The 14,019-nt window shown below is 51.7% G+C and overlaps 1 protein-coding gene across 10 annotated transcripts in view; it reads left to right on the plus strand.

The window, feature by feature from the left end:
- The window catches only part of LOC144730905 (nuclear receptor corepressor 1-like), a 65,671-nt gene that overhangs the window by 24,316 nt on the left and 27,336 nt on the right, over window positions 1–14,019 (plus strand). For 2 of the 10 annotated variants that reach the window (XM_078611746.1, XM_078611752.1), the window contains exons 8-19: window positions 166–218; window positions 1,582–1,648; window positions 2,388–2,560; window positions 2,819–2,909; window positions 3,666–3,844; window positions 3,971–4,025; window positions 4,284–4,385; window positions 5,666–5,722; window positions 6,251–6,337; window positions 12,569–12,741; window positions 13,240–13,709; window positions 13,883–13,954. In XM_078611746.1, coding sequence (XP_078467872.1) covers window positions 166–218; window positions 1,582–1,648; window positions 2,388–2,560; window positions 2,819–2,909; window positions 3,666–3,844; window positions 3,971–4,025; window positions 4,284–4,385; window positions 5,666–5,722; window positions 6,251–6,337; window positions 12,569–12,741; window positions 13,240–13,709; window positions 13,883–13,954 — 1,579 coding nt within the window. Of the gene's footprint in view, window positions 1–165; window positions 219–1,581; window positions 1,649–2,387; window positions 2,615–2,818; window positions 2,910–3,665; window positions 3,845–3,970; window positions 4,026–4,283; window positions 4,386–5,665; window positions 5,723–6,250; window positions 6,338–12,568; window positions 12,742–13,239; window positions 13,710–13,882; window positions 13,955–14,019 lie in introns of all 10 variants that reach the window. The other 8 variants (XM_078611743.1, XM_078611745.1, XM_078611744.1 and 5 more) reach the window with 8 other exon arrangements.

Genomic DNA, 14,019 nt, shown 5'->3' on the forward strand with positions numbered 1-14,019 from the left:
CCTAAATCATTTTTCAAATCAAGGTTAAATATTCAATTCCCTGCATTGCAATCGGGTGGTGGCGGGTTTAACGACACATTTATATTTACGCGATCTAACCCAAAAAAACCTGTATTATAGGGTGACTGTTGAAACTAATACGCACGCCCGGTTTTCTTCGTGCAGCCCCTATACAACCAACCGTCGGATACCGTGGTCTACCATGAAAACATCAAAACGTAAGCGGCCCCGTGAGTTGGCAGCGCTGACTTTGGTGCCGAGCTTGAGAACAGGCACAGGACACAAACCGTTTCATGAATCGTGAATGCTGCTGCATCCAGTTGTGGGTTCTTGTACTCTGTGTGTGTGTGCATATGGTGGAGAGCGGTGGTGTAGTGGTTAGCGCGCTGCGCTATGAACCTGGCGACCCGAGTTCGATTTCTGCTCAATGGACAACACCAGTGACGATTATCTGAACCGGTCTTGGGCCTCCCCTAGGTCGACTCAGCCTCTAATGAGTACCTGTTGCGGTGTGTAAAAATAATCGCCACTGGGGAGACAAAGGCGGCCGGGTGTGGTGCTGGCCATCCACCCCCTCGTGTGCCATGCCGGCCTTCATAGGTTCTTGCTAACAGCACTTGCTCCAACAGTCTGTTCAGGCTATACGGGGGATATTTTTTTTTGTATGGGCATGGGTACATGTGTACGCATGTGTGTGCATGTATTTTTGTGTGGGAGCGATATGTAGTGGTTAGTGCGCTGCGCTATGAACTCAGCGACCCAAGTTCAATTCCCGCTCACAGCCAACACTATTGACTATTATCTGAACGGCTCCAAGGCCTCCCTTATATCGACTCGGCCTTTAATATGTACCTGTTGCTATGTGCAAACATCGAAGGCAGTGTAGCATGGTGCTGACCACCGGCCCCCTCGCGTACTATGCTGGCCTTCATAGATTCTTGCGAACAGCACTTGCCCCAAACGTCTGTTAAGGCTATACGGGGGATCTTTGTTGTTGCGTATGGTTGTGTGTGGGTTTTTGTGTATGTGTTTGTGTGTGGTTCTGTGTGCACCTAGCACGGCACAAACGCCATGATGCCTTCACTTCGTGGCGAGCGGTTGTTGTATATGTGTACGTGTGTTTGCGTGCTTTTGTGTATCGTTTTAAGGGCTGGACTGCTGGACCGTTTCATTGTTTGATCTCTGAGCAGCGTGTGTAATCTCTGCAGGATATTGTTGTATGAATGATAATGAGATTAGTCCCTATTGAATCCCCACTGTGAAAATGTGGGTCAAGGATGGTGGGGATAATGTAATTTTTGGATTTGAAAACGCTTGAAAGACATTATTAATAATTGTTTTTTCTGTTTCCGAAAATTTTGTAAATAGACTAATGTGGGTTTGTAGAGGCAGCTGACGTGTGGGGGGACGCAGGCTTCCAGTCGCGTTGAGCGCTCGGTGACTCACAGCAGTTGTTTTTCCGTGTCGCCCACGGGGGCACGTGCTGCACGAATGAGCGCAACGAGACGAGGAGGCCGTGCGGTGACCGCACTCTGTAGCTGAAGGAGACGTGTGCGACAATGCCTCGTCTTTCCGTTCCAGAAATCAGATAATGAGAAAGAAGCTCATCCTGTACTTCAAGAGGAGGAACCACGCACGAAAGCAGAGGGTGAGTCGTGCAAACGACGGCACGGATTCTCGTGATTGTCGGACACCACGATGTCACGCGTGTACCCCGTGTGTCGGCGTATCTTACACCTTCGCTGTCGGTTTGAGTTGGGGGCTGCGCGTGGCCCTCAACTAAACCTATGCTGTGGCCTGTCTGCCTCGCACCTGAGCATTGCTGGAGCATTGTTTGAATGGCCCTGCTCAATTATATTCTTGTCTTGATGCTTTCATACCTGTGTGGCGCCTCCTCCAGTCTCCCTACCCCCTCCCCTCCAGTTAAAGGGAAATGGTCCGTTTCTTTTAACAAGGTTTAAGTAATGTATGCCTGGGTTAGGTTTACTGTCCCAAGCTAAAACAAACATTACTATTTCCTGCTGTTTTTTTTTTTTACAAAATTGGTGACCTAAGTGAGAAACGCCATTGACCACGCGTCTCTCTTTCACATTGACCCGCCGGAGACACCGCTGGTTCCTAGAGTGCCCTGGATGAAAGCGCAAGGCTGCCCTTGCTAAGGGAGCCGCGCGGCCCGGTTGGTGCTGGTTTGGCCCGGTAAGGCTCTGGTGGGAACCTCGGCCGATCACACTTGGCCGGTTCGCTTTCCCGGTGGTCGCAGAAACTTAGCTTGTTTAGAGGTCACTGGCCGTGGCCCCGGGGTCATCGGTACCTGCATCCAATGCGCTAAACCGGGAGCGACCGCTGGGCCGCGGGCCGCGGTGTGTGTGCGCAATGCGCGCCCTCAGGAGCAGGAGCTGTGCAAGAGATACGACGAGCTTATGGAGGACTGGGAGAAGAAGGTGGAACGCATCGAGAATAACCCGCGGCGGCGTGCCAAGGAGGCGAAGACGCGCGAGTATTACGAGAAGCAGTTCCCCGAGATCCGCAAACAGCGCGAGCAGCAGGAGCGCTTCCAGAGGTCAGGGGCAGCGCAGCGGAGCCACACACACACGTTCACACGCTGTTACGTTACGTACGTATGTGCACGTACACACGCATGCATACTCGCAGAAACACATTTGTTGCATTCTTTATTTTCGGGGTGTGTTGAAAGATATTGTTTGCAGCACATGCTATTGTTCTGAGCGCTGGCACGAGAAAGGGAATGCGTTGGAAGTTGTCGGCGTGGCGGGCGCGTGACGAGCCGTGCCGGTGGTGTGCGTGGGATTCTGCACAGGGTCGGCCAGAGGGGTTCGGGTTTGCCTGCGACGGTGGCCCGGAGTGAGCACGAGATGGCCGAGATTATAGACGGGCTGTCAGAGCAAGAGGTAACCATCCTGTCGCGCTGCGCTCAACATGCACGCACGCACACAGGGGACCCAAACTGGCGAGTCGCACACAGCACCGTGCATGACCTCAGAGAATTGGCGACGGAATTGAGTGAACACCGATATCCAGAAACACTGACGCTTAAGGAACCTCCGGGATTTAATCTCGACCACGGAAACAACAGTCCACATTCCGTGAAATGTTTGCTTCTCAAAGCAGACCCACCCACAACCTCATGAGCGAACATTCGAAGCAAGCCCCCAGTGTGCGATAGTGCAACACCGAGCAGACCGATGGAATGCAGTTTTTTGGTGTCCTATTGGACCGTTTCTCCAGACACTGGGCAGTAGATAGGGGGCATTTCCATCTTACAGAGAGAGGCAGTCATAGGAAACAAGGAAGGTCTTCAGCTTGGACTGAACCGGGGTGGGAAGTTGACAGCACATGTGGCAAGGGACTTCCTGACTGCGGAGGCAGCAGAGGAGAATGAGCAAATGCACATACAGGTTGTGAATCTTGACCATGCAGGACAGGTGAGACTGCTGGCTGCATTGGTCATCATGAAAGGAAATTGCAATTTTTGGGGACTGCAATTGATCCAGTAAAAATAGACAAAGGTGTTCAAATAGTGACTTATTATAATCGTAACACGTCGCTATTGGGGGGCCGGCATGTGTCGTAGTAGTTAGCACGTGTCTTGGTGAACAGCGCTTAGTAAGCGACGGTGCGCGTGTCCGGCGTGCGTGCTCGTCTAGAACAACGAGAAGCAGATGCGCCAGCTGGCGGTGATCCCTCCCATGCTGTACGACACGGAGCAGCGGCGTGTCAAGTTCATCAACCATAACGGCCTCATTGAGGACCCCGTGAAGCTGTACCGCGACCGGCAGCTCCTCAACGTGTGGTCCGACCATGAGAAAGAGCTCTTCAAAGAGAAGCAAGTGCCCCTCGCTTCTGGCACCTTGGCACCATGGCGACAATGAGTCATAACCTTCGATTGAGGTTACATGCTTTGCTGGGTAATGTTGATTTTTTTCGTCTCGTTTTTTCTTTCCGAATATAGGTTCATTCAGCATCCGAAGAATTTTGCCCTCATAGCCTCGTACCTGGATAGAAAGGTAAGCAGATCGGTTATTGAAATAGCAGTCACAACATCACACAGATGTGCCCGCAAACCGGAGGAAGACATGACATCTATGCTGCCCTGCATGCATGTCACGTGACCACCAACTCAAATGAGCTGAGAACGTGGCCTGGCCGGTGTTTACGTTGCCTTATTATCGACGCTTAGTGCATGTAGTGCAGCGGTAGAGCCTGCCTAGTTTACTGTCACCGGTTGCTTGTGAGTGACGAGCGCGCCTGCCGTCCCCTCTCAGAGCGTCTCGGACTGCGTACTTTTCTACTACCTGTCTAAGAAGAACATCAACTACAAGAACCTTGTGCGGAGAAGCAACTGTCGGCGCAAGGGCAAGGGCACGGTGAGCGGCGGCTGGGTGGCACGCACGATACACGGGCTTTTGGGGGTGGAAAAGCCGGGGGCTTGTTATACTTGCGGGGTTATGGCAATCTCTGCCTCCCCTCCCACTCGGTGAGGGTCCAAAACCACTGTCCCCAGGGAGTGGCTCGTGAATGCAGTTGCTTTGCTAGCCCAGCAGGTGGCCATGCGGCTCGGGCAAATCATGCCGGATCATGCCAGATCATGCCAGATCGTGCCGGATCATGCCAGATCGTGCCAGATCTGAGCACTGCAGCCTCCGCGGGCCCCGGTTCCAATCCGAGCTTCAGCTACCCAGGATGAAATCTGGTTCCCAAGTGTAGTGAGTGGACGGTGGCAGCCTGGTCACCGATTACAAAACAAAACCCATCATTCCGTTTGGCTGCAAGGTGGCCAGGAGAAGATGTGTTGGCGTTACAGCACGTAGATTATTGAATCTTAACTGTGTAGAGCTCTAAGCGTTATCCATGTACTCTTGAAATTGGTCTAATTTCCCAATGCAGAACCCTCCGGAAAGAGGCTTGAGTCTCAGCGAGGCTACTATTATACCTGGTTTTTCTAGACCTTGAAAAGGCATTTAATTCAGCATAAATGGATGCAGTCATCTGAGCACTCACAAACCAAGTAATGAATGGAAATGTATACCCATTCGTCAAACTGTTAAGATGGATAAATTATACTGAGATTAAATGAAGAAAACAACATACAAGAGGGGAATTAAGTGCTTTTGTAAAATTTTATTTAAAAATGAAAGCAAGTGAGCAGTGTGCCAATAGTCAAATGTTTTTTTTATTATCAATGTACATTACCTGCCCTGCCGTTTAACATGCCAAGAGACATGGGCACTGATAGAGAGAAACAGAGGAACACATGGATTCAAGAACTTGTTCAAATTAAAGCCCTTGTATTGATTAGTAAGAATAGTAAGTGGGCTTGGGCAGGGGGGGGAGATGGCTGATTAGCAAGACTGGTGACGGGATAGAGAATAGGGCATGTTCAATCCTGCCATTTGAATTTCTGCGACATCTTTTCCTGCACACGATTGGTGCAGTGCGGGAGAGAGAAGAGAGAAGAGCGGTGGAACAAATACCCCCCCCCCCCCGCGTGCAGAATGTCACCACCTACATCGACGCGGCGCCTGCGCGACACCGAGTCGCGTTGTGTGACGTGTGGCATTTGCGCGCGCGCTTTGTGCTGTGGAAGCAATTGTGGTGGTGGCTATTGTTGTGCAGCGTAATTCTGCCATTTGAATCTCTCCATCAGAATTCACAAGCTGACAGACAGTGGCGCTCTGGAAACTACTCCTCCGTGGACAATGATGTGGGTGTGATTGCAGCTAGGTTTTCCAAATCTAGTCACACTGACAAGGCGGCGTATAGTAACGCGATGCCGCCTATTGGCGCGCGTTTTACCCTACCGGGGCCAGAGGGTGGTGAAATTAATTGCTGGTGTGGGTTGTATTCCACATTGTGCTCTGTTTTTTTAAGTGACACACTAATGTGCATAATCAATATTGGAGGTGGATCGATGCATCGGTTCATAGATGACATTCATAAGCTCACCTCGCCTTTATCGATTCGTGCATGTAAGAATCGATGTTTATCGATTCGAACATGTTGATTGTTATGGTTTCATTTGCACCCTGCAGCCACTCGTGGCCACTACATTCACAACACTGCTAATAGAAATGATTAAATCTTGCATCACGTTTATGGCCTGCAATTTTGACAAATCAGCTAATCGCAGCTACACCTTTAATTGCTGTTATAATGGAGCAGATGTGTTGCATTTGTGGTGACTGCGATTGCAAGTATAAATTAGTGTAACTTGTTAATTTGCTGTGCCCAGCGAGCATCGCTGGCTCTGCGCTTGTGCCATGGCTTTGCCTGTGCAGGTCGACTGTGCAGCATGGCAGGAACCAAGGCCTGTGACGATGTTAGTAAAAGGCTTCAATTTAAACACAAGCATTCATTTCAAACAGCTGCTCACCACCGTCAACCACCAGTGACACACGCCTGCATACCATCATGCCGGTCCCGCATGCACCTTGACACGTGTGTGTGTGTCTGTTGAACGCTTTGCTATATAACATAATACCCTGTGGCTTGCCAAATACATTCATGCAAATGTCTCAACTTGACACTACTGACGCACTTCGGGAAACGGTGTATGATGTGCTTACTAACTTTGAGGGAAGGGTTTTCAGCAGAACTGAAGGAGGGCAACGAGTTCGTGTGATTGAGTGCCTTGGCGTGACGCAGGGGAGGAACGGGCGGGGGGTGGTTCGCAAATTCGTGTAAAAGGACAACTCGGTGTGGTGTTGGTGAGGTTCGCGAGTGCAGGCAATGGGGTGACTCGGCGTGGGCGAGCGTGGTTAACGGAGATGCGGGGCTACTTGAGTTGTGGAGTGCGAGCTGCAGTGCATTGTTGTTTGCTGCCTGGGGGCAGGAAACATATCCTCAGTGGGAACACTGAATCCTCTGGAGCCTTGTTTACGGAATTTTGTAGTCGTAAGCACGTGCATGCAAACATAAGAGCTTACAAGTATTAGGCGCGTGCATTTGACGCTGTGTGAGACATTGGGGGACTATCATAGCAACCGGCAATCCGAGGTGGTGAATATCGCAGAGGGAAACGAGACGAACGGCTCCGCTCGGTTCGGCGGTCCGACTGCGAGCGAGAGAAACCAAAGGGGGAGGCCTGCGGAGGATGTAATTGTCAGGAATTTGTGGCAGTGGAAGCTTGCGGGGCGAGGAGGGGGGTTTGCTGCGGCGCGGGTGAGCGGCTGAGAGCCGTGTGCGCCAGGCGGGGTCACTGCAGGCCGCGCGCGGCGCAGGCACATGATCCAGTTGGCCACATGTTTGCTGACGGCTCGTTTGGCTCACGGCCAGCGCGGGGAGTGAAGTTTACAGCAGATCTTGCGGCGCCGACTGCGCGTGCGGAGCCAGTGTGCGGGAAGCCGTCGGGATAGCCGTAATAAACCGCAGCGCTTGCTATGCAGTGCAAGGGGGTTGCTGTCGGGAAAGCGTATGTTACGGTGAGTGACTGCAGACGCAGCCTGGACTGTTTGTAGAAACTGTAGCAGTCATCGGAATGCGATGACTGCTACAGTTTCCATTTGATATCCGATATTGTTTCTACTCGAGCACGTTCATCTCTTTGATGTAAGAAGTGTGTGTGCATGCCCCGGCCTGGCCCGGGGTGCTCGCCGATATTTGCCGGTCCGGGTGTAGAGGGCGGTAACAGCGGCGAGGCCGTGCGGGTACACACAAGGATGCGTGCGGTGCAGTCTCCCCGAAGTGTCCGTCCGCCTGGCACAGCCCAGCGCCATGAGTCGACTCCTGTCAGGCTCGGCATCTCTGCTCCTTGGGCTACGAGGGATCGTTGACTGCAGGTTTTGCGTGATGCGCCCTCGAGTGCTCGAGACATGAACGGATTGTTTCGTTATGGCGGCTACAGCGAATGAGTTTTAGTTGGTGGCGGCGTTGTATTCGTGGGGCTTTCTGTGCTGTGGCTTTGCGCCCGGATTTTTTGGCGTTGGGCACGTATGCAGTGGCACGTAAACAGGACGCATGGTGCGCGGTGGACCTAGTTAGCGGAATGTACCTTCAAATAAACACGTGTCAGTTGCTTTTGGGTTATTAAATAATGTAGAAGTGTCGATAAACATGTCCTGCGCTTGTATGTGTGCTTCAGTGTGCGTTTCACGGTGCTGTGAAGCGCCGACTTGTAGTTGTGTCGCCTCTGCTTGGGCCAAGAAAACCTCAGAACACCCCGTTACAGCTGGGTCATCCTGTTGCCTTGGTCACATTTCCTGTAATTTTACCGAACTCCCAACTAAAACATATTTAGGCAGAATTTGTGGATATTGCACTTTTTTACCTTCCCCCCACCCCCAACGCAGGGGTTACTGTAGGTTTGGGTTGAATCCTGTCGGTCGTCAGAGTTTTATGGCAACCCCTCCTGCGGGATGTGGATCCTGTGATTGGGTCTTGGGCGATGGGCATTGTGCCGTGGGACACGGTCACAAGTTTTAGATGTGCGGTAGTCTCGCCGCATCGTCAAATGCCGGCCGGTCTCTCATCGTAATCCGAGCCGGGGTCACAGGAGGTCGCCTGGATGCGCTGCGTTCCCGTGCCCGTCGGGCCAAATCCTGCCGGGCAAAGTCTGCCAGCGCCTCAAACTTTCAGAGGCCTCTGTGTGGAAGCTCGTGGTACGTTAGCGAGGGGAATCTCCCGCGTAACACAGAGGGGCGCAATGTTGTGCAGCGGCTGTACAGTAGGGCGTGTGCAGCCAAGTTTCTCAGGCGAAGGCTGTTTGAAGCAGAGCCGCTTGTTCCCAGCCACATCACGGCCAAGGGAGAGAGCGTCGCGTTGGCTCTGCGGCGAGTCAAGTTGCGTCTCGGCAATTGCCGGCGGTGGATTTGTCTGCGTGGCTCTCGGATTTGCCCGACGTCCAATGTGCTTTATGAGTCAAGATGGCAGTGCTGGATATCATGGAGATGGGGGCGTAGTGGGGGGGGGGGCAGTGTAATGGCTGCTGTAGCGGGGATCCGTGTGGGAGGCAACTGTGCGTGCGCGTGGGCGGGGCTCGGCGGTGCCACGTGCCGGCGCTCTCGCCGAGCGGGATTACGGGGCCGCGCGTGCCGCGTGTGCTTCTCTCTCTCGCTGACGGCGGTGGAGGGGATGGGATGGGACCCCGATAGGATTTCTCGCCGTCGGGATTCTCCGTCTGAAGGAGCTCTCTAGGGGGCTGCTCCCGCACGGTTCAAAACAAGACGACGGTTTTGCGTTGAGCGTCGCCGGCCATTTCCACCGCAAAGGGGGAGTTCGATGTTTACGTCTGCGCCAGCTTACGTGGATGCCTGAAGAAGTGGAGTCTGACAGCAGCGCTGTACATTTACTGAGGTTTGTAGCACTGGTGTGCGGTAAATATGTACTCGGCACACGTCGTTCACTTGTGAGAGTTAAACGTATGTTGAGTCAAAGGTCCGTCTGCTTAGGATTTACTGCATTGCTTTGGTGAGCAGCGCATAGGTTTGCAAACATTACATCTTTTTCCCTGATGTCTCCCGTTAAATATGTGTTGTTCAAACAGCGCAAGTGTTGTTGTGGTTTGTCGTTGCCGAATTTTTTGCCCATGTTTTTTTAAAGATTCAAATGTTGTTACTTAATCATCAAATCACTGTGATTTTCTGCTCAATTGCCAGGGGATGGTGCTCCTCTCCTGTTTACATTATTTGAGCCAGTGGTGGAAATTCCATATTCCTATGGGTGGATCGAGTCTTTCGGACAACCACACTTGACTTATGCACAGACGTGGTCCTTATATTATCGACTCCAGATGTGCTGAGTCGACCCTCAAGCAGGATTTGAAATCGCAAACTCGCTCAACCGCTGAGCCACCCGGCCGGATTTCCTGATACTAGGGCCAAATTTATGAAGAATAGTGTTCACGCTATGGCAACATAAAGTTATTATGCCACCTATGGAGGACGATTGTGTGCCCAGTGTGGCCAGCACAGTGCCTGCAGGATCGTGTTGACTCGGTGATTGTCGACAGTCGCCGCCTACCCAAACCACGTGGTTATGGTGGCAACTTTAAGGCGAAATTTACACTGAGGGCAATTCGTAAATTCTCCCCCGCTGTGGCCTTGTGGGATAGGTTGTGACCCATATGCTACAGAGTAAACCACAAATTAACCAGGAGAAGGCAATGGCAAACCGTTGCTGCGTTTGCCAAGGATGTCATGTCTAGAAATAGAAGTGTTCATGTCTACCACGGCCTAGATGAGGTTTCACAGTGAGCGGCGGCCACAGCTTGCCCGGTAGAGGCTGTCAGGGGCAGCAGGTGACGCTCGCCCGTTACCACGCGACTCTCCTTAACAAAAGTAAACATAAGTGTAGCAACTTGAAAAGTTCAGACTTTGTGCCAACCGGGAAAACTTGAAATTGTAAAGCAAGAAATGAAAAGACTCGGTTAAAATGTTTTAGGACGGAGTGAAGTTAGGTGGAAAGGTCGTGGATATTTTCCAAATGATTGGCAGTTATGAATTTATTCAGAAGGAGGTGTGCACATGTGACAGGAGTAGGACTGCTGATAGACATACAGGCAGCAAGTTCCCTGTTGGACCCAATATTCTGCAGTGTCTCAAAGTATTGCTTATGAAATAGTTTTACGAGCCATTTAACATCTCCATCATTCAAGTATAATATGAGGAGATCGATGAGGCTAAAGAAGGTTGTACATTTTGGATGATATGAATGATGAAAGAAGACTTTAATGGAAAGTTGGTGAGAGTAAAGGTAGATGATGTTATTGGACCACATGGATTATTAACGAGGAGTGAAAGAGAACATTGCATAGAAGAGTTCACGGTAAATGGGCACGTTTAGTGACGAGATCATCCCAAAAGATTGTGAAGAGCCCAGGTGACCATAGTTGGCACCAGATTGATTCCATGGCTATCAATAGACGTTTTCGGAATGCGATTAATCAGTAAAAAGGTATATTATCATCCTGATGCGGATTGTGGGAGCGACCATATTCCCTTAGTAAGATGGTAAGATGAGAGTGAAATTAATCAAGTTAAAGAAACGAATAGGAAGCCATACAATTCAGGGTCACTCGTTACAACTGATGGAAAAATTCAGCAAAAGGCTGTAGCGGCTGTAAAACATCGAATTTTAGTGTTCTTCACAATACAGAAATTGTGCGCACAAAATATAAACGGTAAAAAAAAGTTGGTTGAGGCCATAAATGAAACCGTTTTCAGAGTAGGGGATGAAAGGTGGAACAAAATGGATGGCAGAAATCTTGCTCCTTGTGCGGGAGCTGAGAGAAGCAACACAAGTTCGTCCGAACGCGCTATAAGGAAATCGTTTTAAATGTTTTTATAACAATTAATGAAATAATGCTAAATGCGCATCGTGAGGAAATAGAGGGCATCAAACATAGGGTTCTTAGACTGATGCCTAGGAGATTCAACGAAATAACTGGGAAAGCGTACATTCTTCCAGTTCTTCCATTCGCATGGAGAGTCTAACAGAATTAGATTTAATGTATTTCAGCAGAAAGGGCCCAATGAGTTGCAAGGTTCTATTTCACGGGCGTCCCGCGACGGTACAGTTGTTATACGTCAAAGTCATGGTGACATAGGTTGTGATACGAACAGCCGGTACATGCTTTACTTGTTACAGAAATAGGCAACCGGTCGAAAACGTGTCTGCATTATTTTATGAACAAAAATAGAGGATGGGGAATTATTTTTTATTTAACGGAGTGAAACACAATCAGTAACTGGGTAACTTAGTGTCATCCATACTGACTCAGAATATCAATGTTTTGACTGGGAAGCATGCTAGATACCACAAGAAGCCAGGGAACTCCGCCAATTAGGTTACATAAGCAATGTGAACAATCGGTTACAACTTAGAGAATCTCATACAAAGTTCTTGAGTAAATATCATGGACAGATTTAAACGGAAGGAAGGCCATAATCACCGACATCTTTGAGAAAGGACGTGGCGCAGAGAGAGAGAGAGGAGTACACCGCCCTCTCGCCAATCCGGAGCTGTTCCGCTTGCCTCTCCCAGCGCACGCCGTGCTGCCTGCGTGCACAAAGTATACACGGGCCTCGCAGTGTTGGCCCCCGGCCCAGATGTGACGGTCACAAGGACCGTGCAACTTGGCTCCATTGGGGGGGTGGGGGGGGAGCACAGCAAAACCAGACAGCGGCCCTTCTCCAAAATGCCACCGGCACTGGTAACTGGCACCGACAGATGCAGCAGCAGCAGCGGCAGTATTGCTGCCCCGGTGATGTGACGTCACTTTCCCTGTCTGCTTGAATCTTGTGCCGTTTCGTGAAGTTGCCTCACGCCGCCAGTGGAGGGAAGGTGGGAGGGGGGGACTGTGGGGAGCGGCGCTGCAGCCCGCCCACATATGTCTCGCACGCGGGACTGTGCAGTCCAGGCCGGCTGCCACTCGTACGCACGCACTCACGCACGAGTGGGGACACCATTGGCCATTGCACATTAATGGTCGAGGACCGTGACTCCGCATCGCCGAGCCTCGGGCACCGCGAATTGAATCGAAACTAAAGTGCCGCGCTTTGTCAGCTTCACGCTCCCATGATTTGGTTTCTCACATTTTCCTTTTCCCTTCCAGCAGGCGATAACGCGACCCGTGACGGAAGAGAAGGATGAAAAAGAAAAGAAGGAAGAAAAGAAGGAAGACAGGGAACGGGAGAAGGAGAGGGAGAAGGAGGAGGAAAAGCCAGAGAAGGTGGAGGAGCGCGAGGAGCGCGAGGAGAGCCGAGAGAAGGAAGACGACTCATCCAGGTGAACTCTATCTGACCGTGGTGTCGCCGTGATGGACTAGTTTATATTTAGCCCGTTCATGGCGACGTGTCCAGTTAGAACGAGCACGCGGCCGCGCTGTCCCAGCCGAGTTGAATCCCCAGGGGGAGAGAAATAGAATAGGGAGGAGAAAACAAAACGCACTGTTAGCTGCACGTGGGCCTGTGCTTTGGTCGTATATATAAGCGCTGCCCTCCGGTCTGTAGCTCTACAATAAATATGGTTTCTGCGCAGCTAAAAAGAGAGCTGCGTGTATTTAAAGATCGGCAAGCTTCATTTTGGCCAACATTCCTCGGTTGGCTGTCATCGCTCGCTTTATAGGTTCATGATGTTCATGTCAATGTGCGCAGCTGCGTCAGGAGGGATTTTTACCCTTGGTGTCCCGTAGCGGAATACGTGAGATCCCTCGCTCGCAATCCATGCCGGGCTATCCGTACGCTGCCCGTACTGAGCGGCTGCCCCGTGTGTCAACGTGTTCAGGGAGAAGGAGAAGGAAAAGGGAGACTCCTCGGGCGAAGAAGGCGATGAGAAGGGCCCGTCGGCCGGCAAGGGCCGAAGGACGGCGGGCAGCCTGTCGCGTCGGAAAGGGCGCATCACGAGGTCCATGGCCAACGAGGCTGCGGCAGCCGCGGCGGCGGCGGCGGCCGCCAACACAGCAGCAAGCGCCACCCCCGAGGACCCCCCGCCCGCACCACAGCCGCCCCTGCCGGAGCCCGTAATCGTCTCCACCTGTACCACTGCCGCTACTGCCACCGCCACCACCACTGGCGTTGCCACTACCGCCGGTGCCTCGCCCGTTGCCGCCATCCCAACTACCATAGCCGCCGCCACCGCCGCAGCCACCGGCACTGCTACCGCCACCATCACCGCCACGACCACCCTTACCACCATCAGCATTGGCATCACCCCTGCCACCGCCACCTCCTCCACCTCCTCCACGCCACTGCCGGGTGAGTGCCGGGAAACAATATATGGCTGCCCAACTCTCTCCAGTACGTTACAGTGCTGTGGTTGTGGTTGAGTATTGAAACTGCGAATAGTTGTGCTTCAATGTGAATCTGTGTGTTGCTACATGAAGCTGTGTGCACGTGCGTGTGTGCGCACATGCCTTTGGTGTGATCAGCAATGGGAGCCAACGCGGAACCTGTGGAGTCGTCACGCTGGACCGAGGAAGAAATGGAAATTGCTAGGAAAGGTACGGCCTGTGTGCATCGCCATGAATCGCTGTGGCGACCACATCCCAGCACCATGAGCCCAGCA

This window comes from Lampetra planeri, chromosome 37, assembly GCF_965212315.1.
Source record: "Lampetra planeri chromosome 37, kcLamPlan1.2.h2, whole genome shotgun sequence".
NCBI lineage: Eukaryota > Metazoa > Chordata > Hyperoartia > Petromyzontiformes > Petromyzontidae > Lampetra > Lampetra planeri.